Below are 26,272 nucleotides of genomic sequence, written 5' to 3' on the forward strand. Positions count from 1 at the left end.
GATGGAACATCATTTTTACATGGTTTGACTAGAAATAAAAAGAAATAATTCTGATATAATTAGTTAAAAAAAAAACTAAAATGAGATGATGAATAAAAAAATATGATAATAGGTTGACTGAATATCAAACTAAAAAAGAATTATAATAGAGTAGTTAAAAAATAAATGAGTAAACTGTCAAAATGGTCCTAAAGGTTTGGTCACTTTAACCACTTTAGTCCAAAACTCAAACCTTTTGAATCTGAGTCCTCGTGGTTTCAATTTTGTTGTCATTTTCATCCAAAATCAAAATCTGGTTAAATTTTTCAGTTATCATCCAGCTTTTCTATCTTTTCCCTTCATTTTAATGAAGGGCAAAATGGTCTTTTAATATTTTATTATAACAAATTAAAAAAATCTGACCATTTTGCCCTTCGTTAAAAAGGAGGAAAAAAAAAAAAAAACTGGATGTTAACTGAAAAATCTAACTATATTTTACTTTTGGATGAAAATGGCAACAGAATTGAAACCACAGGGACCCAGATTCAAAAGGTTTGAGTTTTGAATAAAAGTGACCAAACCTTAGAGACCATTTTGATAATTTACTCAAAATAAAGTAAAAACATCATTTTAATAAATATTTTTCAAATCATGCATTTTTATAAAAAAAAGTTTCCAGTAACACTCTCTTTTTTGAAAAAAAAAAAAAGAACTCACATATTCATTCAATATCTACAAAGCCAATAGTACTTTCCCTCTATTGGGCTAAATGGGCGGGGGAGGGAATAGTGCTAGGCAGCTGCCTGACCATCAGTTCAAAATTATGTTTTTGCCTCCACTTAAAAATAAATTTACGCTTTTACTCCCAGCTAAATATTTCAATTTTGTTCCCAGTTAAAAATTACGATTTTGCCCCGTTTCAATTTACAGTTTTGCCATTAGTTTTTTTCCTTTAAAATTACGATTTTGCCATCAGTTCAAAATTATGTTTTTACCCCCACTTAAAAATAAATTTACGCTTGTGCTTCCAGCTAAAAATTCCAATTTTGCCCTCAATTCACAATTACGATTTTTTTTGCCATTAGTTTTTTTTTCTCACAGCCAAGTTACGATTTTGCCCTCAACTTAAATTTACATTTTGCCCATCGTTTTTGTTTGTTTCCTTGGTGAAATTACAATTTTGCAGCCAGTGCAAAATTACAGCATGCCGGCAGCTTCCTGACACTCCCCTATTGGTCCATTTAATTTACGATTTATCTCTGAATTAAAATTATGATTTCGTCTTCAGTTAAAAGTTACGTTTTTCTCATCGTTTTAGACTTTTAGTTTTTTTAGCAAAACAATAAAGGTTTTTTGTTTTAATTGGTTTACTCGATTTATTTTTTTTTCGTGTCAAGGAGCTACCTAACACTGGCTCATTAGTCCTGAAAAATTACAGTTTTGCCCTGAGCCCAAAATTGCGGTCTTATCATCGTTTTCGTTTTTTTTTTTTCTAGCAAAACTATAGTAGTTTTTTTTTAATTGATTGAGAATTATTCGGTTATCGCCCGTGGAACGCGGAACGGGCATCAACTAATTGATAACATTAAAGCCAAGGAATAAACCCTAGTGTCCGATAACCGTTCTGTGAAGAAGACAAGAAGATACAGAGAGACAGCAGCCGCCATTAACACTCTAATGGCTAACTTACAGGTCACCTCATCATCTTCAACAAAGCCTCTAATTCACGCTCAAAATCCAGGTAATAATCTATTATCAACTGCATGCATATGAACATTTTCCCCTAAATGTCTGCGTTTCGATGATTTCTGATTGTTCTTCTTCTTTCAATTAACGGTAACATTGTTTGAATGTGCAGCGCGTTTTATGATAGAATGTAAATTAGGAGCTAAAGCGAGTGAATTTGGTGGAGCCACATTTGTTCATCCTACCACTAGGAAGCTTTCTCACGCCTGTAAATCTCAAGGTACATTAGTTTTGATTAGTTTGAGCTTCAGCATATCTTTTCAGATTTGCATATGAAAGTTTTTTTTTTTTTTTTTTTTTTTTTGTTGATGTTAATTATTACAGTTGCAATAGGGCTTGTATTATTAACTTAGGGAACATGAATTTGTATTAACTCAAGGATATAATGTGTTCATGAACACTTACCGAACGAGATTTTATGTTCGTGTTTGTTCATTAAGGAAATGAATGTGTTCATGAACAGTTCACGAACACAAACGGACACAGATAAATTCTGCAAAGACGACGGTGGCTAGAGGTGGATGGTGAGAACGGGAGTGGCGCTAGACCTTGAAGACCTTGTTGTTAAACGAACGCCGATAGTATTTTTCGATGTGAATAATGAGAAGGAAAATGGAACGGTGCATAAACAAGGTGGAGATAGGGTTTCCTATTTTATTTGTTTAAGTAATGAGATAAATAAGAATTAAAGAATATAAAAAGTTTAGATAAAATAAATAAATGCTAAGAATCTGTAATGAACAACGCAAACAAACGAACATGTGTTCACGAACACATTACCGAACGTTCACAAACGCAATTGAATGAACGAGACGTCTATTCGTGTTCGTTCATTTAACTAACCGAACATAATTTCTTGTTCATGTTCGTTCATTAAGTAAACGAACGAACGTAAACGAACTTTCCTCCGAATAGTTCACAAACTGGTCGCTGAACGTTCGGTTCATTTACAGCCCTACATATAAAAAAATATGTTGCTCATCCGGCCGACCGACCCGGCTTTTGGTTTGTAGGTTTTTTTGTCAAAACCAGCACCGACAATCATACTTGATTCGACTTAATTTTACAAGTTTCTACTTTTTTTTACCCTCCCTAATATATGCTTCTTTTAGGGGATTGTTTGTAAGGTTTTGTTGAGAGTTTAAGCTTGGACTGGTCAAAGGAATGGTAAATTGTTTTTCATGTAGAATCTAGTATACGGAATGTGGTTGATACACATTAACTTGTGCTCATAGGGGAAACCCTTATTATTTGTGGTATCTAATAAAAGCAATGTTGTTGATGTACAGCGATTCAGGCAGTGTTGGCCAGTGATAAGGAAACACACGCTTCAAGTGCTACCAATGGAAGCGGTCTTCGTGGCAAATTGAACAAAGTTGTCCTAGCTTATAGTGGTGGATTGGATACTTCAGTCATTGTTCCTTGGCTAAGGTACTAATTAAACAAAGTACCGATTTTTCAATTGGTTATACATGTTCGTTTGACCTATCCTCATGTTGCTTATCCAAACGGTTCATGCAAATTCTACAAAAATCTGTGAACCCGTGCAAAATCTTAGTTCAGGTGGTTTTTTAATACAGTGAAAATACCCTCAGAAGTTACATTATTCTATGCAGATTATGTTTTTCTTTGCTCTATGCAGTGTTGCAGAAATCGGCCTAGGCGGCCGATTAATCGACGCCTAGGCGCTAGGCGGCCACTTACTGCCTAATTTTGAGCTAGTCGGTCAATTAATCGGCCATGGTCAAAGTCGGTCCTAGGCGGTCAAAAATCAGATTAATCGGACTATATTAATCGGTCAAAATCGGTCCTAGGCGGTCAAAATCGGTCAAAATCAGTCAAAATCGAACCATACTATCTGAAACTTGAAGTATTTATGTGAATTTTGAAGTATTATTTTTATATTATTGGGTATATATATATAATTTTGAAAAAAATACATATAAAAATCCCATTACGATTAATCCCGATTAATCCCTAAGCGGTACCTCACCGCCCGACTAGCGCCTAGCGCCTTCTACAACATTGGCTCTATGTGATGAATATTCATCCAATTTGTTTTATACGTTTTTTACTTATGTTGCTTATCTCTTACCTTGAATGTTGCAGGGAGAATTATGGTTGCGAGGTTGTCTGCTTTACTGCAGATGTTGGTCAAGTAAGTTCCCTAGTGTTTTTTGTATATGGTTGGGCTGCTTGGCTTTTAAAAAACTATCAAATGGCATGCAAATCATTATTCTTTGCACGAATGACCAAAAATTTGCTACACGCGATTTTGGTCAAAAATCATCATGCTGTTGCATATACATTTTAACATGTTTTTCTAAGTTCATTTATTCTGGCAAACTGCAAGAATGATTGTCTGAAGATTCGTGAGAACTTTTTTGTGTGTTGTATCACTAGAAATGAAAAGTAACAGTCGTCACAGTATTCTGTAGAGTATGTGTGATTGGTGGACCCATATATCCCGTTATTTAAACTTTCTTCTGTTTTTGTATTTTTGTGTTTTAGGGGATCTCGGAATTGGAAGGTCTAGAAGCAAAGGCTAAGGCGAGTGGAGCCTGCCAATTGGTCGTTAAAGACTTGACAGAAGAATTCGTGAAGGATTATGTATACCCTTGTTTAAGAGCAGGTGCAGTATATGAAAGAAAGTATTTGCTGGGTACTTCAATGGCCCGACCCGTTATTGCAAAGGTAAATCCCAAATACATTTTGGAAAAATCGGTACACCCTCATAAAAAAGTTATAGCCCATTACCCGACCCACCAATCTTATCATTTATAATACTAACAGGCAATGGTGGATGTGGCAAAAGAAGTTGGAGCCGATGCCGTTGCTCACGGATGCACAGGAAAGGGAAACGACCAGGCATGCTTCATCGGCTTTCTACTATACCTTTCTGCTAGATAAATAGATTATAATGTAATTAGTTTTTTTTTTGTGTTTTATTTTCTCAATACAGGTGCGATTTGAGCTCACGTTTTTTTCTCTTAATCCCGATCTTCAAGTTGTAGCTCCTTGGAGGGAGTGGGATATAACAGGGAGGGAAGATGCTATTGAGTATGCCAAAAAACACAACGTTCCCGTTCCAGTGACAAAAAAATCTATCTATAGCAGAGACAGAAATTTATGGCACCTCAGTCACGAGGTATGTTTTAAAAAGAGTAGTTGTTTGGAGTTCGGGTCAAACGGGTTGGAAGTTAACTGAAGTCTGTCATTGTAAAAATAATGTTTTTATAATCACAAATAACAAATTAGCTATTAAAAAATAGAGTAAACTGCCATTTTGGTCCCTGAGGTTTGGTCACTTTTGCCATTTTAGTCCAAAACTCAAACTTTTTGCATCTGGGTCCCTGTGGCTTCAGTTTTATTGCCATTTTGGTCCAAAAATGAAATCAGGTCATATTTGTCTTATAAAATCCTGCAATTTCGTCATTTTCCTCATGGGCAAATCAGGTCATATTTGTCTTATAAAATATGGTATTTATTTATAAAAAAAAATGATCATTTTGCCCCTGCGAAGAAGGACAAAATAGCAGGATTTTATAAAACAAATATGACCTGATTTCATTTTTGGACTAGAATGGCAATAAAACTGAAACCACGGGGACCCAGATGCAAAAAGTTTGAGTTTTGGACTAAAGTGGCAAAAGTGACCAAACCACAGGGACCAAAATGGCAGTTTACTCCAAAAAATAACTTGAGAATGGACAAAAGGGGTTTGTGGGTTGGCCTGTTTCAACCTGAATCTGTTTTGGCTTGTTACTTAATTTACAAAGGTGTTTATTTTTAATTTTATTTTTTAATCATTTATGGTGTGTGGCTTGAAGGGAGATATATTGGAAGACCCTGCAAATGAGCCCAAGAAGGATATGTACATGATGTCCGTTGACCCAGAAGATGCACCCGACAAACCTGAGTAAGTTCTATTTACCATTTTGTTGATAAAGGTTAACGGACTTGTCAATTCGGGTTTATAATTTTTCGCCAACTCGCCAAACAGATAAGTTTTATAATTGCATAGCATCTTCAAAATCTGTTATTTAAAAAAATATATTAAAATACCTAATCATACTGTTTTAGACAAAAAAGGGTGTGTTTTTTGTGCACATTATCAAACATAACACATTATTGGATAACATTCTCATTTTCTTAATAAAACTACATCAGGTACATTGAAATCGGTATTGTTTCCGGGATCCCAGTCTCCATAAACGGGAAAGAACTCTCTCCGGCATCTCTATTAACCGAGCTTAACGACATCGGGGGCCGCCACGGTATCGGCAGAATCGACATGGTGGAAAACCGACTAGTCGGAATGAAAAGTCGTGGGGTCTATGAGACCCCTGGTGGGACCATCTTAGCCGCCGCGTGCCGTGAGCTCGAGTCACTAACCCTCGATCGAGAAGCCATCCAGTTCAAAGACAGCATGGCTCTCAAGTACGCCGAGTTAGTCTACGCCGGTCGGTGGTTCGACCCGCTTCGTGAGTCCATGGATGCATTCATGGAGAACATCACCAAAACCACCACCGGTTCGGTGATGCTCAAACTGTACAAGGGTTCGGTGATTGTGGCTAGCCGAAAGAGCCCGTATAGTCTATACAGGGAGGATATTTCGTCGTTTGAAAGTGGTCAGATATATGATCAGGCTGATGCTGCTGGGTTCATTAAGTTGTATGGGTTGCCTATGAGGGTTAGAGCCATGCTTGAAAAGGAGAAGGGTAATAACTAATAAGTGATTAGGGTTATTCTTCTTGTTTGTTATTAGAATTGAATAAATGTGGATTTATAGTTTCGTTTTGGTGATATAAAATTGTTACTTTGGACGTAATTTTGGTTGAATTTTATTAAATTTGAATTAAAATTTGTTATTAATTAACTTAATTAAAGAGTAAAATTGTCACACCCCAACCCCAACCTATGACGAAAACATCGGAGTGAGACGAAAACATGATTGCTCGAGACATCATAACTTGCTAATTGTGATAATAATTAAATAATTTAAATTCATTCATACTAGAGGGAAAGTACATTGTTTTGGAAAGGGAAATACAACATTACATGAAACAAAACATAAGTAAAAGTTTAGGTGTGTTTCTAGTCCACCCTAAATACGTTTCTTCAATCATCATCCACTAGTTTCCTGCAACATGTATTAAAATAAAATCAACAAAAGTTGGTGAGTATACAAGTTTGAATACATAGCATAACCGTTAGAGATGGGCATAAAAACCGGTTCCTACCCGATTCCAGTGGACCCGACCCGGACCCGGTTCCGGTTCCTACCCGGCTAATAGTAGAACCGGTTCCGGGTTTAAAAAACCCGTAGGTTCCGACCCGGTTCCACATTTTATAAATAAAATCGGTTCCTACCCGGACCCTACCCGGACCCGGTGCGTACCCGAAACCCGGTAAAAACCCGATATGCCCATCTAAAAGACTAATAAGTTACTGCTTACTAAAAGTCTAAAACCATGTGCCATTGTGCCCACTGTTTTTTTTTTTTTACAAATAGAAGAGTTAAAAACTATTTTATTTTTAGACCTCAGGTGTAGGTCTGTACAAAAGCATGACCTTTACTGACAAATTCAAAAACACTATTTTCCAAAGCTACAAAAACACCATCTTCCAAAGTCATTCACTCCCATGCAGGTATATCAACAATATAAGACTCCAACACCACCATATAAACCTTCCCATCTTTCTCAAACTCATTAACCGACGTACCCGAAAGATAGTTATTCAATCTATGCTCACCACCCACCACTCTAAAGCTCAAAATATGCTTCTCATCATCCAACAACTCCAGCCGTTCAGTACTCGTGGAGGCCGGGAGGCCCGATATGACCGTCACCTCACGTATGCTTCCCACACCACCATCCCCAGATGGGCATAAATACCGGTTCCTACCCGATTCCAGTGGACCCGACACAGACCCGGTTCCGGTTCCAAACAGTACCCGTACCCGGTTCCATTAAACCCGTAACCGGTTACGCCGGTTCTATATTTATTTACGTGTACCCGGGTTGTACCCGGACCCGGTTCCACCGAGAACCCGGTTCCACTCAGTTGTATCCATACCCGGTTCCGGGTTGGAACCGGTTCCGGGTTTTAAGAATACCCGATTTTGCCCATCTCTAATAACCGTGTCTAAAAGTTGTCTCATATCCAACATGATAAATTGCATACGTTGTTTATTATCAGACTAGCATGTGTTAAGCATATGTCAAACCAAGGTATACCGCAATCGTGCGTATCCTAGTCGCCGAAACGACAAGGCCGTAATTAATTTACTTAACAATACCACAAGAATACGGGCGGTGTGTTAATCTTATAGCGCTATAATTGTTAAGGGATGTTAGCAAAGTTAATGAGCATATTGAACACAAGTTTTAACACAACATGTAATAACAAGAATATAATAAGTATCACGTGTTCAACGGATAGAGTGTTTATGTGAATGAGTTTGATCGTGAATACGTGATTTGTATACTGTGTACATGTTGCACCCAAAGTGTGTAAAACGGTATGGGATTGAGTATACTCACAGTTTGCGTAGTAATTTCCACGAACGTGAGTTGATACGTTTGAGTGATTAGAGGACCGCCGTGTTATCCTACAAGGATGAACGAGGCGTATGAGTTTGATGGAGTTTGGAATGCAAAATGCAAAATGATTATTTAATATTAAATACATAAAACTTATCTTTGACGAAATTCCCGAATTTGGACACCATAGTGTAGTGTTCTTCATAGGCGCAAGTTTGCCTATTGGAAGTCCAAATTACAAGGAGTTTAATCAAGATAATTTAACCATGTTCCTCTTGACATCAAACCATGGATTGGTTAGTGTCTTAGGTTCGGTTAATTGTAGATATATATATATATATATATATATACACACACATACATATTTATTTATATAGTTTGTTAGTAGTCCAAGTGTTAGTTTTAGTCAAGTATGATCATGCATGGTTGGATGAATCCATTAACCTGAATGTTCACCAATACACAAATCATCACAAGGATGATTCGGATGGTCATGGAACATATGAACATAAGAACATAAAATTACTATATCTAAAACAACCAAGTCAGCTAGCTAGATGTGTGTATCCCATACATGAAAAGTGTTTAGGGACGTGATGTAGTCTCGTCCCTTTGTTGGAAATTCTTTTGAGATGTAGTAATATGAAGATAATCTAACTAATCAAGCAAGTGAGGTAGTGGAAGCATAATTAGAAAGGCAAGGCTTCCATTGTTCACACTTTACCAAAATACAAGTCTTACAATATTGAAGATTGAAGACGTGGATTGGTCTCAACACTTTGTAGGTTGTTTGAACCTTTTTGAGCAGTAGCTAAGTGAGGTTTTTAGGCCTTTAATCCTGTCAAAATCAACCATACTCAAGCCCCACAACCATGAGTTTGATTGGAAGCAAGGTTGGTACAAGATTCCCACAAGATGTAACAAGAAACAAACAATGTTGTAAAAGTTTTGTGAAAACAGAATTTATAACCTACTTTGGACATCAAATGTGGAGTTGTACCACCTTATTGAACATTTGGTAACAATCCTTGATGTTATCCAAGTGGTTTGAAGCAAGAAAAACATGTGAAAGAAGGAATAAATGTGTTCAAACTCACTGATTTGAACACAAATACAATCTGCCAAGAACTTGAAGAAATGGAGATAATTTGATGCTTTGAGAGTGTTTAGAGTGTTTGGAAAGTGTTTAGGAGTGTATGGAAGCTTCTATTAGGGTTTATGTTAAAAGATGTTAGAAGTTGATTGGAGGAGAAAGGAGGTGTAAAAGATTGAAATCCGGTTGGCTGAAAATGTAGGATGAAAAAATGGGCATCTTCGCGCCACACGACAATGCAACATGTTCCCGTCGCGTCGCATGACCGGTCATGTTTTTCGAACTTTTTCATTTTGTCCATTTTAGCCCCTGAGCTTGGTTTTTAGGTTATTTTATGTCTTTTTCTTATATTTTAGCTTGTTTTTAGGTATTCAAAGTGTATCAAAGTATTGTATGAGTATGATGCACGTAAGATTGATAATTCCAAGTATTTCGAGTCTCGGTTTTGCGTATAAACACGTATTTGATGATTAATTTCGTATAACACAAGCATGTAACACGTATATGTATAAAAAGGAATTCCATTATGATCAAAGCCTCGGATTGCAAGATGGGAAATGAAATACGAATACGATACAATTACAAGTTTTTAAAAATAGATGTACTAATACAACTTTATAAATATGAAAAATACAGAAATGCGAAGCGTTACAAAAATATTTTTCGCCTATGTGGTTCGCCAAAAATAACCATTTCGTCGACACAAATTATTGACAGAATTCATGTAATCTGTCATTTCAAAGTTTAGGAGCATGTTTATATAGTAGTAAATTATTGTGTTTGAAAGTACCAAAAAGTGAAAATAAGTGGATAAACATATGAGAGGTTAAGTTGATAGGTTAAAACTTCTGGTCAAATAAAGGGGTAGGGTGTTTGGACCTTAGACCACTAAATGTGTTTAATTGTGTGGAGTTAAGGGCGAGTAGCAAAAGGGAAAGAGATCACTGTTCATTTCGCTTTATGGCGGGAATTTGGTTGGTATCGTTTCGCTTCTTTAAAATATCGGCATTCGCTATAGCAATCGAAAGAAAAAAACTCAATGCTAAATTATTTCGGATCAAAAAAATAAAAAAAAATAAACAAATAAATAAAAAAATAAAAAAACACATTCACATAGCTAAACATAAACACTTTCTAGAAAAAAAAACTCAATACTATAGTATTTTGGATCAAAAGAATAAAAAAATCTATCTATATTATATAATAAAAGAAACCAATGTGAGGACACATGTCATTCATTGAAGTCATCTATTTTTTTATAGATAATTAATATAAATTAAAAGATAATTATAAAATTAAATTTAATATAAATTTAAACAATTCGTATAGAAGATAATATAATATTTTAAAATATTTATCGGATTTCAAAATTATTTATCCTGAAATTAATAAAAGATGTACGTTATATATAAATTAATATAATGTAAATGATTTACTTATTTTATTGAACTAAAGTAGTTAAAGGTAGAACCTATTTCAAAAATGTTTGTAAGGGTAAACAAAAATATTAATCAATGTTTATTGGTTCTATACTTTTATTTTCGTGTTCAACTCTCAACTCAAATACAGTAATCATTATGTTTACGTGACATTTATAAGAACCAGCACCGCAATCACCTCATCCATCGTATATCGAGTATATCCATTAGTTTTTTAAAAGATATAAATTTTTATTAGATTCATTCAACCAATATAATAAACGAGATTTTTTAAAGATATAACATTTTTATTTTTTACTATACAAAATTACATTTATGCAACTCGTGTAATACACGAGCTTTTTAAAAATATAACTTTTTTAATAATGTACTATATAAAATTAGATTTATTCAATCCGTATACTACATATAATACACGAGCTTTTTATTTTTTAAAAATATAATACATATAATACAACTCGTGTAATACACGAGCTTTTTATTTTTTTAAAATATAACTTTTTTTATTATGTACTATATAAAATTAGATTTATTCAATCCATATAATACATAGGGTTTATAAAGATATAACTTTTTATTGTTTTGTATATAAAATTACATGTGCAACCCGTATAACACATGAGGTTCTTAAAATGTAACTATTTTCATTATTTAATATATAAAATTAAATTGACTCAACTCGTACAATACACGGGGTTCTTAAAAATACAACTTTTTATTATTTAATATATAAAATTACATTTATTCAACCCATGTAATAAACGAGATTTTTAAATATATATTGTTGTATTATTTAGTATATAAAATTACATTTATTCAACCCGTGTAATAAATAACATTTTTAAAGATAATTGTTTATATTATTTGGTATATAAAATTACATTTATTCAACCCGTGTAACACACGGGATTCTAACCTAGTAAACAAATAAATAAAAACACACATTCTTATAACTAAACATAAACACTTTCTAGAAAAAAAACCCTGTATTTTAGATCAAAAGAATAAAAAAATAAACAAATAAATAAAAAACACATTCTTATAACTAAAATAAAAACTTTCCTAATAAAATTTACCTAGATGTAAATAAAGAAAATAAAGTAACTTTGTGATTCAGAATTACATAAATATAAAATAGGATTAAGCACCCCCGCGTTGCGGCGGAGGCGAATACCAATGCCACACAACTGCCAGCGACCACCAACACTAAAGTTACGGCGTGTTAATGCGAAGAAATTAAACCGAAACGTAAAACATATAAAAGAATAACTAAGTCGATCTAGGATCCGCGCGTTACGATGAACTTGTCAAACGGAAAAAATAGACAACGTAAAAATGTTTAACCACACATGCACGTTACGTCTGTTAACTCGCAAAATTTAGAACGGAACATAAAAATAAAATTTGTGAGGTTAAATTGTAAAAGATGAAAAGTTTTGGGGTTAAAAGTAAAAAAAATGAAATAGTTTTGGGTTAAAAATAAAGATGAAAAGATTTGGGGTTAAAAGTAAAAAATCAAATAATTTTGGTTAAAAGTAAAGAATCAAATAGTTTTTGGTTAAAAGTAAAAAAAAAATCATTTTTTTTTTGAAAAACTCTCAAAGTATAAGGTACCACGCCTCTATGCCTAAAAATGTTACAAATTATAGTATTGAGTAACGAGTAATGAGTAACGAATAATTATAATACTAGTTTTTTTTACGTCGCGCGTTGCGGCGAAACCGAGCAAATGATAATGTAAAACAAACGTGTGATTTGAAAATAAAGCATGTTGTTTAGAAAACCAAACCATTAGAGCTGTTTAGTTTATCATTAAATCGTTATGGTACCAAATAAATACTTTATTTTGAGTACAACTTTGTTTTAACAAAACTTATAACGGAATATCAGGGAAAAAAATGAAGCACAGCTACGTGCTTAACTTTATAGAGAAAAAAGTTATAAACGTAAATTATTAAAGAAATATCAAATTAATTGATAAATTAATACGTGTTTGAAAAAAAGGAAAAAAAAAAGAATTATTAAAGGAAATATATGGTTTTAAAAAATTAAAAAAAATTAAAAGTATGTTATTAAAAGTAAATATAATAATAAATTATTATAATATATTAAATAGAAAAAATAATAAAAAGTTATATATTATTATAAAAATAAAGTTACTATTCATCGTTGTAACAACCCGCACTTTCGTGCGTCGTTACTACTCGCTATACTCGTTACGCCTAGCACCAGAGATTCGGATCATAATGTAACAATATCAGGTACATCGTTATATCGAAGTATAATCGAATAATTACGCATACTTTATCACTATTACAAAGCTATTTTCGCAAATAATAACGCTCACGATGACGTTGAGTGAGGACCTATTCTACCCTCCTCGATAGTCGTGAGGTGTCAAAACGTAAACAATCAACGCTAACAAGGACTATCGGGTGAGTACCATGCCTCCAGCCGTCATGACGATGATGGCAATACGAGCAAGTAGTACCTCGATGATCACTGTGGCACATCACGTCGAAGAACGCACTCGAAGGCACGCGTAACTCGATCATCGCACCGAATATTGGATATAAAGATACGTATATACGACCCTTTTGTGATTAATTATGATAAATAAATAAATAATAATATAAATATATGAAAACGTGGCCCAAACTATCGCAACGCACCAAAAACGAGGATCGGAAGGCTTCCGTACGGACGGGCCAGCCAAACGGCTGGGCCAGTCGATCGAACGGACCAGCCGAACGGCTGGGCCGCCTGATCGAACGGGCCAGCCGATCGGCTGGGCCGGCCGATCGGACAGGACAGCCAACCGGCTGGGCCACCCAATCGAACGGACCAGCCGATCGATTGGGCCGCCCGATCGGACAGGCCAGCCGATCGGCTGGGCCGGCCGATCGAACGGGCCAACCGATCCGGCCCACCCTTCCTCCTTTTCCCTCCTTCCTCGCCTATAAATATCCCTCTTTCACCTCAAACACTTGTTGTTGCTGCTGCTACTCGACCAAGACGTTCCAGCCCCCTTAATCTCTCGATTTCTCGCGATTCTTGTAAGTTTTCAACTCAAATCTTGTACTTCCTTGATCTATATGCATTCTTTCATCTTTCTACCTTTCGATTTTCGACTTTTAACCGTGATATCAACGGATTTGGAGTGTTCTAGGGTGATGTCACCATGGAGTTCTTCAAGAGTGATGTCATCCCATGAAGAATAACTCAGATCCGAATGGTTTCCATGCGATTTTACACAAATCTCGTCTAAATCTATGTTTTCCAATCAAGAAGTTATGGATTTGAGATGTTCTAGAGTGATGTCATCATGAAGTTCTTATGAACTTCAAGTGTTGGCCTCATTCCACCAAGAACAACTCAGATCTATACATAAAAACGGTAGAACCAGAGCTTAGATCGACCTTCTACTCATTCTTAGTGACGTATTCGTCAAAGATCTGATTCCTAGCAATGTAACCACCAAGTACGGGTTAAACAAAGGAAAATCGTCAAGAACGGCAAGTCCTGATGGAACGGGGTGATTCCCAGCCGTTAGAACAGGTCGGAATTGATGGGATTTCAGTTGTTCAACACGTCACAACAACGTCCCGACCAAACCACCGAAAACACGCGAAAATCGTCAGAAAACAGCTGGACAGGCTGGCCGCTAGTCGATCGAGCGGCCCAGTCGACCGAGCGGTCCAGCCGATCGGCCAGGCTAGCCGATCGGACGGGCTGGCCGATCGAGCAGCCCACTCGATCGAGCTGACCATCCGATCGAACAACCTATCCGATCGGACGGCCCATCCGAATGGGCTAACTTGCGATCTAACTTTCGCCCAATTTCGTGTAATCCGATACCAATTAACGCGTAATTCGATACTCATATGATCAGTCTGAAATCAGGGCATTCTCAGGCAGTATCCCGTCAATCCAACCAAATACGCAATGTGAGTATACTTTACCCCTTTTTGTCGAATTTTGGGTGTAACATACGTTCCTTAAAAATCGAACTCATCAAACGAATGATTCAATTGGTCAATTTATCACTTGCGAATAACTGTTTGCATAGATATACGTGATGCTAGTTGCATGTATGCTAGGACTTATACTCGTGACGTCCCACCACGACTAGTATAGTACTATTGCGCCCGACGGGGTCTAGTTATGCCATCGAAGAATCGAGCATCGAGGACTTAGCTAGTAGTATCAGTTTTGTGAGTATATATGTCGTGTTTCACGTTTATGCACATGGGAATTCGCAACACTTTTAATCTATTATGCTATTACATATCAAACCTATATTGATGTGCGATAAAACATACATATTTGTCCCGTGTAAATTGTATAATTTTTAGTGTATATTATATTACATAGGTTTTATTTGTTTTTGTTTAGTTTTTAGTGTATATTATATTATTTTGTGTTTTGGCAGGTCCTGGTGCAAATGGAGCAAAAACGAGTCATATGAAAATAACCAGCCAGTTGGGCCGAGTGGAGTGCCAAGGACCGAATATAAATTGCAGTCATTTTCCGTGATTGGGCCGAGACAACTTATCTCTATATTATTAAAATAGAAGGCAGTCATATATTATTTATTACAAATATTAAATAGGCTTCAAGTGCATTAAAGAGGGTTTGTTGTTGGCTTCCTAAAAAGATCAAGAATGCACGAAGACTAAATATATGCCATTAGTGAATTCAACAAATTACACAAACAAGCCATTAGTCTGCAAATAGAAAAATATATGAGACGCATAGCTTTGGAAGACTATAAGAAAAAGGTATATCATTCTTGAACTTGGGATGCTGGGATTGATGGGGAGTCTGAAACACGAGCCTTAAAAGTATTATCTTATGTGATTTAATGCGGTTTATGCGATTATATGTTTTGAATATAGTAACTACGAGTGTTTGTGGTTTTACAGGTTATTCGGCTTAAACTGGTAAAGTTGGAGTGTTTAGTGATGAACCGGAACGACCGTGGATGGAAGTCAAGACATATTACATTATTCAGTATATGTTTCGGGTTAAAAGAGATAGCTTAAATGCGCGAGCAACATGATAAAACGAAGTTCAGGGGCCGTTTGGTAATTAAGTGAAAGTTGAATCATAGCCAAAAGTTCCAGAAAGTGTGGAACGTAACATACAGTTTAAAGCGTAGCTTACGGTTGGCAAATTCTGTTGTTGCAGAATGTTACCGTACCCTACGGTTTAGGACCCGTAGGCTACGGTAGATATAAAAAGGCAGAAGCACATGTGAATTAAGTTGGGGGAGATATTAAAAAGGTTGAAATCCTAGTACACGCACATGGGCAGTCATATTCACGTGGACCTCTAGACATCATTGGACCACTTTTATTAAATGATCATTCTCAATTTTTGGGGTCACGTGGAGCACCAAGAGATTTAAAAGGATTTAGATCCTAACCCTAAAGGCATGATGGCACGGTTATGTATGGAAGGAAGTTAAAAGGGATTATGACGACGGGGGTAGCCCAAGGATAAACAAAATGATTAATATGCAAAGAGCTTAAAAGGTTGAAAGGTTCATCGGATGAAAAGCTGTAAATTGAGGGAATCGAGAAACAGTAACTAGTCATGTCCAAACAGCTCGTCCCACCAACTCACGCTCACCAACCCACAAAGTCAGAGCAGGTCTGCACAAGCACACCCTATTAACCAGGGGTCCAAAGCCTTCAACCCCAAAAGGGGAAACCCTCCATAAGCAAACAGGTCTCGCTAGTATAGTCCATACCATTTCGGGAGGTGTCTTCCACTATAAGAAGACAGCTCATAAACACTTCAAAGACATTCCGAAAAGGCAGAGAGATTCCTTAATCTCTGGTCATTCAAAGAGTTCTTTGTCATTCAAAATAACTCTTCATCAAATTCACCTCATTCATTCTATTTGCTTTCTTTTCTGGATCCGAGCCGGCCTTGGAGAAAGAACTTCAAAGCAAATAATCCAAACATACTAGTGAACCTCCTTCCACGTTTTGCAAACGTGGAGGGACCCCGCGACCTGCGTTAGGCAAAGTTGAACCCTTCAACCCTTTTGCCTGACCATCCCAGCTACCATCCTTGGTCCCGTATTTGTTGCATCAACAAGTTGGCGCCCACCGTGGGGCTACGCCGCTGTTTCTCCTCAAAAGAGACCTGGTACGTGTAGCTCCTTCCATCCCAAACCACTATGTCAGAAAGTGGATCTCCGGGAGAGGTAAACCAGATCCCTAACACCTCTACCCCGGGAAGTGGTCAAGCTCACACAACAATAACAACGCCTTTTTCAACTCCGGGGAGTACACCCGAGTTCCTCACCTTTAACACACCAACCCCATCCAGATCTGGAGCTCCGTCTCCCAACGTTGGTGTGTCTGACACTCCGACACGCGTTGAACTTACCCCCGAGGGGGTCGCTCATAACTTCCTTGAGCTGAGATCACTTCTTAACCAACATGTGAACAGAGAAAGGGAAAAGGGTGTAAGGATTCGTCTAGATTACGACGAGCCTGAGCCAACGTTATCTCCTGGACCACCTCTACCACCCTTCGTTACAAGAAGTGAAGCCGGTCCTAGCAACCCTTCAAACCTTCACCCTTATCTGTCCACTGTGACAAACCCCACTGTTCATCCTATTCTCTCTTCCCAACCAACTGTTAGTGGTACTCCTCTGGGACACGAGTTAACACTCGACCAACTCCTACAATCCCCGGTGACCAGTTGTCCCACTTCTCTAACTACCACATGGGAGCAAGCCCTATCCGTGCTCCCTTTAGCACGAAGTGCTGTGGCCAGCACCCCCCTTGGGGTAAGTTGCTCAGTTGGGCCGGGAAGCCTTCAAGGTTTCAATTTCATACCCAACATGATGTCTCAGATGATGGCCAACTTCCCCTGGCAACACTTCATCAATCAGGTGCTTGCCACCCAGGGAAACCCTGGCAACAACAACAACGTAGGTACAAGACATGAAGAAGACCTGGCTAAACCTTACAAGCCAAGTAACCTTTCATGCTTTTCTAGACAGATAGCTGATTATGATTTTCAGTCTAAAATCAAGATGCCAGCTCACATCAGAACGTATGATGGGACTGAAGATCCCGAAGATCATCTTCAGATCTTCACTGGCGCTGCTCGAATAGAAAAATGGACGAACGCTGAATGCTGCCTAATGTTTATGCAGACTCTTGTTGGGTCCGCTAGAATCTGGTTCAACGACCTACCAGCTCAAAGCATTCGAAGCTTCGACGATCTCAGCAGAGGCTTCCTAGCAAACTTCTCCCAACAAAGGAGATACGTTAAAGACGCGACAGTGATCTTCCAGATAAAACAACGAGATGATGAAAGCCTACGAGCATTCATTGAACGGTACAAGAAAGAAGGGCTAACCTACGTGGGGGCTGATGAGAAAATGAGGGTTGCCGGTTTTATGAACGCCATAACCTCTAAGTATCTCACACGAGATTTCAACAAATCTCTACCCAAAACCTTGGAAGAAGCCCTTGAAAGAGCCGAGGCTCACATCCGAGGAGAGGAAGCTGTTGATATCAAAGAACAAAGAAAAAGGGGTTCCGGTTGGCAAAGCAGCAGCCCAGCCAGAAAGAGAGGAAACTTTAACTCTTACGACAGACGCTCAAAGGGTTCAGACCCTCGAAGGGTTGAAGGGCGAAACCCTCCAAGCAGAGATAAGAGTATGAGTTTCACTCCTCTCACCAAAACCCCTCAAGAAATCCTGGCAACGGAAGAGGTCAAGCAAAACTTCAGACCTCCCAGACCTCTTCCCAAAAGTCGGAAAAACGAGAACTCCACTCAGTTCTGTGAATTCCATGAAGAAAAGGGACATCACACCAACGATTGCTTCCAGCTGAAAAAGAGAATTGAAGAAGCTGTCAAGTCAGGGGAACTTGCCCACTTGGTCAAGGGAGTTCGAGACAAGATGGCTGAAAACAAAGGGAAGGAAGTAAACATGGTATGTTCTGACGAAAAGGTCCCTTACAAGAAGCGACGGTTGGAGGATTGGGAGCTTCAGTGTGTCTGCTTCCCCCCAACAAGGAAGGACCCGCTCCCTGGTCCCCTTGTGGTTGAAGCCATTGTGGGTACCTTACAAACATGCAAAGCATACATAGACACGGGAGCAGCCACTGAAATCATGTTCGAGAAGTTTTTCAATCAACTAAGCAACGAGGAGCGTTCAAGGCTTCAACCCTCCGGGACCTCCATAAAGGGTATCGCTGACATAACCCTGAAGCCTTTGGGGCAAATAACCCTTGATGTCTGTCTTAAGGAGGGATCAAAGGAAAGAACACGATCATTAACCTTCGTGGTTATCAACATCCCTTCCAATTACGACGTAATCATAGGGAGGCCCGGACAATGTGCATTTTACATGGCTGTATCTGTTGGCCATGGCACCGTCAAGTTTCCCACTGAGAGAGGAATTGCAACCCTTCAACCCTCTCAGGAAGCTTACCTGATCGAAGGAGAGAGTTCTAATGACGAAAAAGACAAGCAGGGGTTAGTCATCAACCCTAAGTACCCCGAACAGCGGATAAGGGTCAATCCCAACCTCTCTCAAGATACTCTTTCATACCTTGAAAAGCTGCTAAAACATCACAGCGATGTGTTCGCCTGGTCTCCCGAAGACATGACCGGGATCCCTCGAAGCATTGCTGAACATGAGCTAAAAATACCACCGAATGTCAAGCCAGTGGTTCAAAAGAAAAGAAGTTTGGCACCTGAAAGAAGCCTGGCAGCTTGCCAAGAGGTTGAAAAGCTTGTATCAGCTGGCATTCTCCGAGAGGTTAAGTATCAATCATGGATTGCTAATCCTGTCATGGTCCGGAAACCCGACAACTCTTGGAGAATGTGTATAGATTTCAAGGATCTTAACAAAGCTTGTCCTAAAGATTGCTACCCGCTTCCAGAAATTGACCTTAAGGTTGATTCCCTCACGGGATACCCGTTCAAATGCTTTCTTGATGCATACAAAGGCTATCACCAGATCCTCATGAAAGAAGAGGATGAAGAAAAAACGGCTTTCCACACAGACAAGGGCATTTTCTGTTACCAAAAGATGCCTTTTGGCCTCAAGAACGCGGGAGCCACTTACCAACGACTCGTCGATAAAGCCTTCGAAAGCCAAATTGGAAGAAACATGGAAGCGTATGTCGATGACCTGGTGATCAAAAGCAAAACGGAATACCAGATGCTTGATGACATCCAAGAAACCTTCAAGAATCTTAGAAAAATCAACGTGAAGCTTAACCCGGAAAAATGTTCGTTCGGATTTGATGAAGGAAAATTCCTGGGTCATATTGTTGGAAAACAAAGCATCAAGGCCAACCCCAACAAAGTAAAAGCTGTTCTCGAAGCTAAACCACCAAGAACCAAGAAGGAGGTTGAAAGCTTGAATGGGAAGCTTGCAGCCTTGAAGCGTTTTACCTCAAAACTGGCCGAAAGGTCTCTACCATTCTACAAAACGCTCAAGAATTGTTCAGATAAGAAAGATTTCAGATGGACCGATGAGGCTGAGGAAGCTTTCAATCAAATGAAGCAGCACCTTGCTTCACTGCCAGATATTGCAGCACCAGAAACCAGGGAGCTCATATCGGTGTACCTCTCAGTCGCCGACGAAGCCATCAGTGCAGTCCTCACCATTGAAAGGGACAAGGCTCAGGTACCCGTCTATTTTTTCAGCAAAACTTTAAAACTAGCTGAAACCAAATATCCTCCCCTTGAAAAACTAGCCCTAGCCTTGGTCCAAACAGCCAGAAGGCTTAGAAGATACTTTCAAGCACATCCTATACAAGTGGTCACTGACCAACCTGTCAAGAACGTGCTTGAAAAGCCTGAAAACTCAGGTAGATTGGCAAAATGGGCAGTGGAACTAGGTGAACATAACATCACCTACGTCCCACGAAAAGCAATCAAAGCTCAGGTTTTGGCTGACTTCCTAGTAGAAGTCCCAAGCCAAAAGACTGAAGAAGTAAACACCACAACCACTGAACCCTCCAACCCTGAAGCCTGGAAACTGTTCACCGACGGGGCTTCAAGCGTTGAAGGGTCAGGAGCTGGTGTAATCCTAATCAACCCTGAGGGGCTAGAATTCACATATGCTCTTCGTTTCAACTTTCAGACCACTAATAACGAGGCTGAATACGAAGCACTGATCGCTGGCCTCCGGCTAGCCAAAGAAATGAAAGTCAAAAAGCTTGAAGTGTTCACTGATTCGCTACTAGTATCAAGCCAAGTCAATGACAGCTATGTCGCCAAGGAGCCCAACATGAGAAGGTACAAAGAAAAATCGAAGGAATTAATGAACACCTTCCAGGCATGCAACATCAAACAGATTCCAAGATCCCAAAACAAAAAGGCTGACGCCTTAAGCAAGTTAGCGTCCCTCACATTCGCCCACCTCACAAAAAAGGTGTTGGTTGAAGTGTTGAAGGCTCGTTCAATTGACGAATTGGAAGTACAAGATGTGGTCACCGAGGAAGATCCAAATTGGATGACTCCCATAAAGAAATTCCTTCAAAACAACGAACTACCCAGCGATCAAATAGAAGCTGAAAGGGTAAAGATCAAAGCAAGACAGTATGTGTTGCAAGGAGAAATCCTCTATAAAAAAGGATACCTTGCACCATTGCTAAGGTGTGTGGCCCTGAACAAAGCAAGTATTTGGTTAAAGAAGTGCATGAAGGAATATGTGGAGCTCATTTCGGAGCTAGGTCGGTGGTTGCAAAACTCATGAACTTGGGATATTTCTGGCCTTCAATGCATCGGGATACCGTCGAGCAATTGAAGAAATGCGATGCCTGCCAAATCCACTCCCCAATACCAAAAAGTCCAAAACATGACTTGGTCCCCATAACTTCAGCATGGCCATTCCATAAATGGGGAATGGACATTGTTGGACCATTCCCTCCAAGCAAAGGGGGAGTAAAATTCCTGTTGGTAGCAATTGATTACTTCAGCAAATGGCCAGAGGTCAAACCCCTTGCCAAGATCACAGGAAAGCAAATCATAGACTTTGTATGGGAGAATATCATATGCCGCTATGGGCTGCCAGGGGTAATCGTCACCGATAATGGGAAACAATTCGCTGAGAAACCCTTCAGCCTTTGGTGCAAGGAGTACAGGATCAACCAAATCTTCAGCTCAGTGGCTTACCCGCAGTCAAACGGTCAGGTTGAAAGGACCAACAGAAGCATAGTGGAAGGCATCAAAACAAGATTGGGGAGATACGAAAGTAATTGGCTGGAAGAATTGCCTAGCGTTTTATGGGCAATCAGAACAACAGAAAAAGCAAGTCACAGAAAAACACCTTATAGCTTGGTATTCGGATCCGAAGCCGTAATCCCCGCTGAAATAGGAGTTGTAACCCAACGAATTGTCAACATGGATCCCGAGGTAAACACACAAGAGACCATGTTGAACTTACAACTCTTAGAAGAGGCCCGGGATCAAGCAGCAATACAAGAAGCCAAATACAAGCAAAGGATGGAAAGCTATTACAATAAGAAGGTCAAGAACGAACGATTCAAGCCAGGGGATCTTGTCCTCAGAAACAACGAAGCAAGCAAAAAAGAAAATCAGGGAAAACTAGGACCGAAATGGGAAGGTCCATACACCATCCTCGAAGCACACAAAGGAGGATCCTACAAGCTGGGAGATCTAGAAGGCAAAAGGCTCCCAAGGCACTGGAACGGAAAAACTTTAAGAAAGTTCTATGTTTAGAAAGTTTGGTTTGTAGCAAAACAAAAACCTTTTGTAAAAGCAAATGTTGCTTGAATGAATGAAGTTACTTTATCAAACTTGTCTTTCTATCCTAATATCAGGTTGAGAACCTAGCAAAAAACTCCATGGCAAGGGCCATGTAAGGGGATGAGCTCCCAGGCCATATCGCTCAATAGGTTCAAGGGTTGAATGGACCTATATAAGGGGTGAGTTCCTAAATCAATACAACTCCATGAGACTTATCAAAGAAAAACAATAGTGTCTCATAGACAGGTTTGAACAGCCTACACCAATCGTTCCTTAAGTCTAAAAAATGTACTCAATAAACAGACTTACGAAATCAAACAAATTACAACGAAATAAAGAAAAGGATAGATACTACGTCTTGATGATAAACACTAAGGCAAAGTGACTGCAGCACTGAACCCTTTAAAGTGTAAAAAACATAAAGACAAAGTAAACAAAGACAAGGCAAGAAAATAAAAACAAACAAGCCTATCAACCAAACATACAAACCAAATCAGAAGCTACCCAAAGTTCAACCAACAGGTACTGAGCTCGAAAGGTTAAAGGCTTCAACCCGTCAGCAACTGTACAAAAAGCTTGAAGGGTTGAAACCCCACAAAACAAAACCAAGCAAATGGAACCAACAAAAACATCAACGATAACCATCATGTCATAGTTAGAAAGGCCATAAAAGACCTTCATAAGATAGTCAAAGCAAGCCCTAGTGGCTTGCAAATTAAACTAGTGTTCAACGGCCATATAGGCCTAACCAACCATAGGAACCTTAAGGGTTCCCAAAACCTAAACATTGTTTAAAACATTACAAAACATTATAGTGTTTGCTAAGAAAGCTACGAATAAATGTCAGTTATCAGAAGGCCTAGAACCTTCACCCTTCGACTTTTTGGCTTTCTTAGTCTTCTTCATCTTGGCACCTTCTTCACCACCAACAGCAGAGGTTTCCAAACCAGCATCCTTTGAGGTTTCAGGCAGACTCGAAAGGGTATCATCACTGTCCCCAGAGTAAGACCTCTTCCTCGACAAAGAACCCAAAACCTCAGCACAAACCTTCTCATTCAACCCCTCAGGCTTCAATCCCTGTAAAACAGACAAAGGCTTACCAGAGCAAGAGGATACCTCATGAATGTAAGGGTAGGTTAGCCTCTCCATCTGCTCAACAGAAGCCTTGAAGATATCAGAAGCCTCGGGGCGAAACATGGGGGACTTCTCCAAAGGTTGTCCAGATTCATGAAGTTTATAGCCAGCAGTAAGGCCTTGATGCTTCCCCAGGTTCAGCAGCTTTGTGTAAACATCACCAAGGGCAGAGTTAAATTCCTTGGAATGCAAAAGGTAAGTAACCACCTGCTGGAAACCATGCTCGATCAACCATTGATTGTCAGCAGTCACCTGACCAACTGAAGCTTTCAACCCTTCCTTTTCTTCACGAAAAGCCTGCTGCTGGACAGACAAGGCCTCTCGATCAGCCTTCAGCTTCAACAAATTTGCTTCAAAGCTCTTCCTCAGGTCACCCATCTCAATGGCATGCATCTTCTTCAGATCATCAACCTCTTTCTTCCACGCCGCCTCCTTCTCTGCAAACCCGGCCACTTCCTTCTTCATCGATGCTAGGGAGGATTTCATTTTGTCCTTCTTCTTAGAAAAATCCTCATACTCCCGCATCCTTTGGCGAAAGCGTGTAATCCCTTGAGGAAGCATGGCAGCAAGGTTGCAAGTAGTTAGAACCATGCGAGATAACATAAAGTCATCGTCCATCTCAGCAATGGTTTCACGAACAGAGGGAGGAGCAAGATGACTAAGAGCATCCTCACAGACGGCAGCATCCTTGAAAGTATCATCATTCTTCACTTGCCAAGCAGGCACATAAACACCTTCAGGATCCAACCCTCCAGCGTCCCTGCTTGATGATTCTTGAACAGGGGTAACCTTCTTACCTCGAACCTTCTTGCCATGAACAACCAACTCCTTATCTTGTTCAACACCCGCTTCAACCTGATCCTCTGAAACCTCAATATCATCAGTCAAATCCACTGGCTCAGTGGAAGTGGATTGAGGCCCAGCTTTCAGCAAACGACGAGAAGATCGGCGACTTGAAGACTTAGGGGCAGTAGACTTGGTAAAACCCTTAACATTGGCAACATTAGCATAACCCGTGCCCTCAAACCTTTGCTCAGAGGTTCTCACCACAACATTCTCACCCGGAACAGTTGGAGCATCTTCAAAAATAACATCGGACGTATCGTCACTCTTGATGAAGTCCAAAGCAGACATAACTGCCAAAAAACAAACAAAGAAAAATAAGTCACAAACAAAGTAAAGTAAAAAGGCATAAAAGGGGAAAATGCATACCAACGCCATTTCTCATTAACACCGGATCCCGATCGGCTTTTGCCCAAATATTACTAACCCCTAAAAGCACTAACAAATGTTCGGGAAAGGGACGAACCCTCGAAGGGCACCCCCGAATGGCTGAAAGAAAGGCATCGTTCAAATCAGACTCAGAAGGTTCCGGATCATTGAGAACAGCATCCGGACGCCTCCATATCATTTTAAAAGGAATGATAGAATCAGAAACCCAGAAAAATTGATCCTTCCAGGACCCAAGGGTTGTAACCATTGATGAAACAAGGCAAGTATCAACCTTTGTCGCTTCAAAAGTAAACCAATCGCCATTTTTGGCTAAACGAAAAAACCTCCGGAAAAGCAACAGAGATGGATCATAGCCAAGAGCACGACAGAGCACTTCAAAGTGCAAAACCCTAGCCATTCCTTTTGGGTGAACTTGCCCAAAAGATACTCGGTAATACTCAAGCAAGTTTAGAACAAAAAGCGAGAAAGGGTAACGAAGATTGGACCATTGAAAATGGCGACAATACAAAGCAATCGAACCTGGAATCGGTTTGTCAATAGAAACATCACAAGAAGGGGCGGTTGGATTAAACTTTTTATCAATACCATATTCAAGGCAGAATAGGTCTACCTCCTCTTGGGTCATCCGAGAGAATGACCTCGCTAAATCCTTAAGGGCACCCATGATAGAACAAAGTAAAAGTGAAAATGGAGAAGAGAAACTAACCTGAGGAAGGAAAAACTGTGAACGATTGTAAGGAAAATGAAGAAAGTTTGCAACTGTTAAAATAAATATGAAAGTAAAGTAGGGGTATTAAAGGTAAATAAATAATCTCTGCCAATCCGCCGCCTGACACATGTCAATCAAATCAACTGTCAAATCGTTTCAAATTCAAATTTCAAAAAAGTAACTACCTCAAACCTTTCAAGCCTCCAAGCAACGAACCTTTCAAGCCTTTAAAAGACATGCATAAAAGTCAGAAGTCTTTGAGTGTACTGCCCCAAAAACCTCTGACTTGGGGGGCTGACGACGGGGGTAGCCCAAGGATAAACAAAATGATTAATATGCAAAGAGCTTAAAAGGTTGAAAGGTTCATCGGATGAAAAGCTGTAAATTGAGGGAATCGAGAAACAGTAACTAGTCATGTCCAAACAGCTCGTCCCACCAACTCACGCTCACCAACCCACAAAGTCAGAGCAGGTCTGCACAAGCACACTCTATTAACCAGGGGTCCAAAGCCTTCAACCCCAAAAGGGGAAACCCTCCATAAGCAAACAGGTCTCGCTAGTATAGTCCATACCATTTCGGGAGGTGTCTTCCACTATAAGAAGACAGCTCATAAACACTTCAAAGACATTCC

The 26,272-nt window shown here is 39.2% G+C and overlaps 1 protein-coding gene across 1 annotated transcript; it reads left to right on the forward strand.

The window, feature by feature from the left end:
• Positions 1–1,523: 1,523 nt before the first annotated feature.
• Positions 1,524–6,556, forward strand: LOC110941716 (argininosuccinate synthase, chloroplastic). Its single transcript, XM_022183377.2, has 9 exons — positions 1,524–1,720; positions 1,838–1,945; positions 3,015–3,156; positions 3,835–3,883; positions 4,237–4,419; positions 4,519–4,593; positions 4,688–4,873; positions 5,556–5,644; positions 5,896–6,556. The coding sequence occupies exons 1-9, from the start codon at positions 1,657–1,659 to the stop codon at positions 6,455–6,457; spliced, it is 1,458 nt and encodes a 485-aa protein (XP_022039069.1). The 5' UTR covers positions 1,524–1,656; the 3' UTR covers positions 6,458–6,556.
• The last annotated feature ends 19,716 nt before the right edge of the window (positions 6,557–26,272 follow it).

Source organism: Helianthus annuus, chromosome 5 (assembly GCF_002127325.2).
Source record: "Helianthus annuus cultivar XRQ/B chromosome 5, HanXRQr2.0-SUNRISE, whole genome shotgun sequence".
NCBI classification, from domain to species: Eukaryota; Viridiplantae; Streptophyta; class Magnoliopsida; order Asterales; family Asteraceae; genus Helianthus; species Helianthus annuus.

Coding starts and splice junctions, on each gene's coding strand:
- LOC110941716 (XM_022183377.2), top strand. CDS start 1,657: ATGGCTAACTTACAGGTCACCTCATCATCTTCAACAAAGCCTCTAATT. Junction 4,420..4,518: donor CCCGACCCGTTATTGCAAAG/GTAAATCCCAAA, acceptor TAATACTAACAG/GCAATGGTGGATGTGGCAAA. Junction 5,645..5,895: donor GATGCACCCGACAAACCTGA/GTAAGTTCTATT, acceptor AAACTACATCAG/GTACATTGAAATCGGTATTG.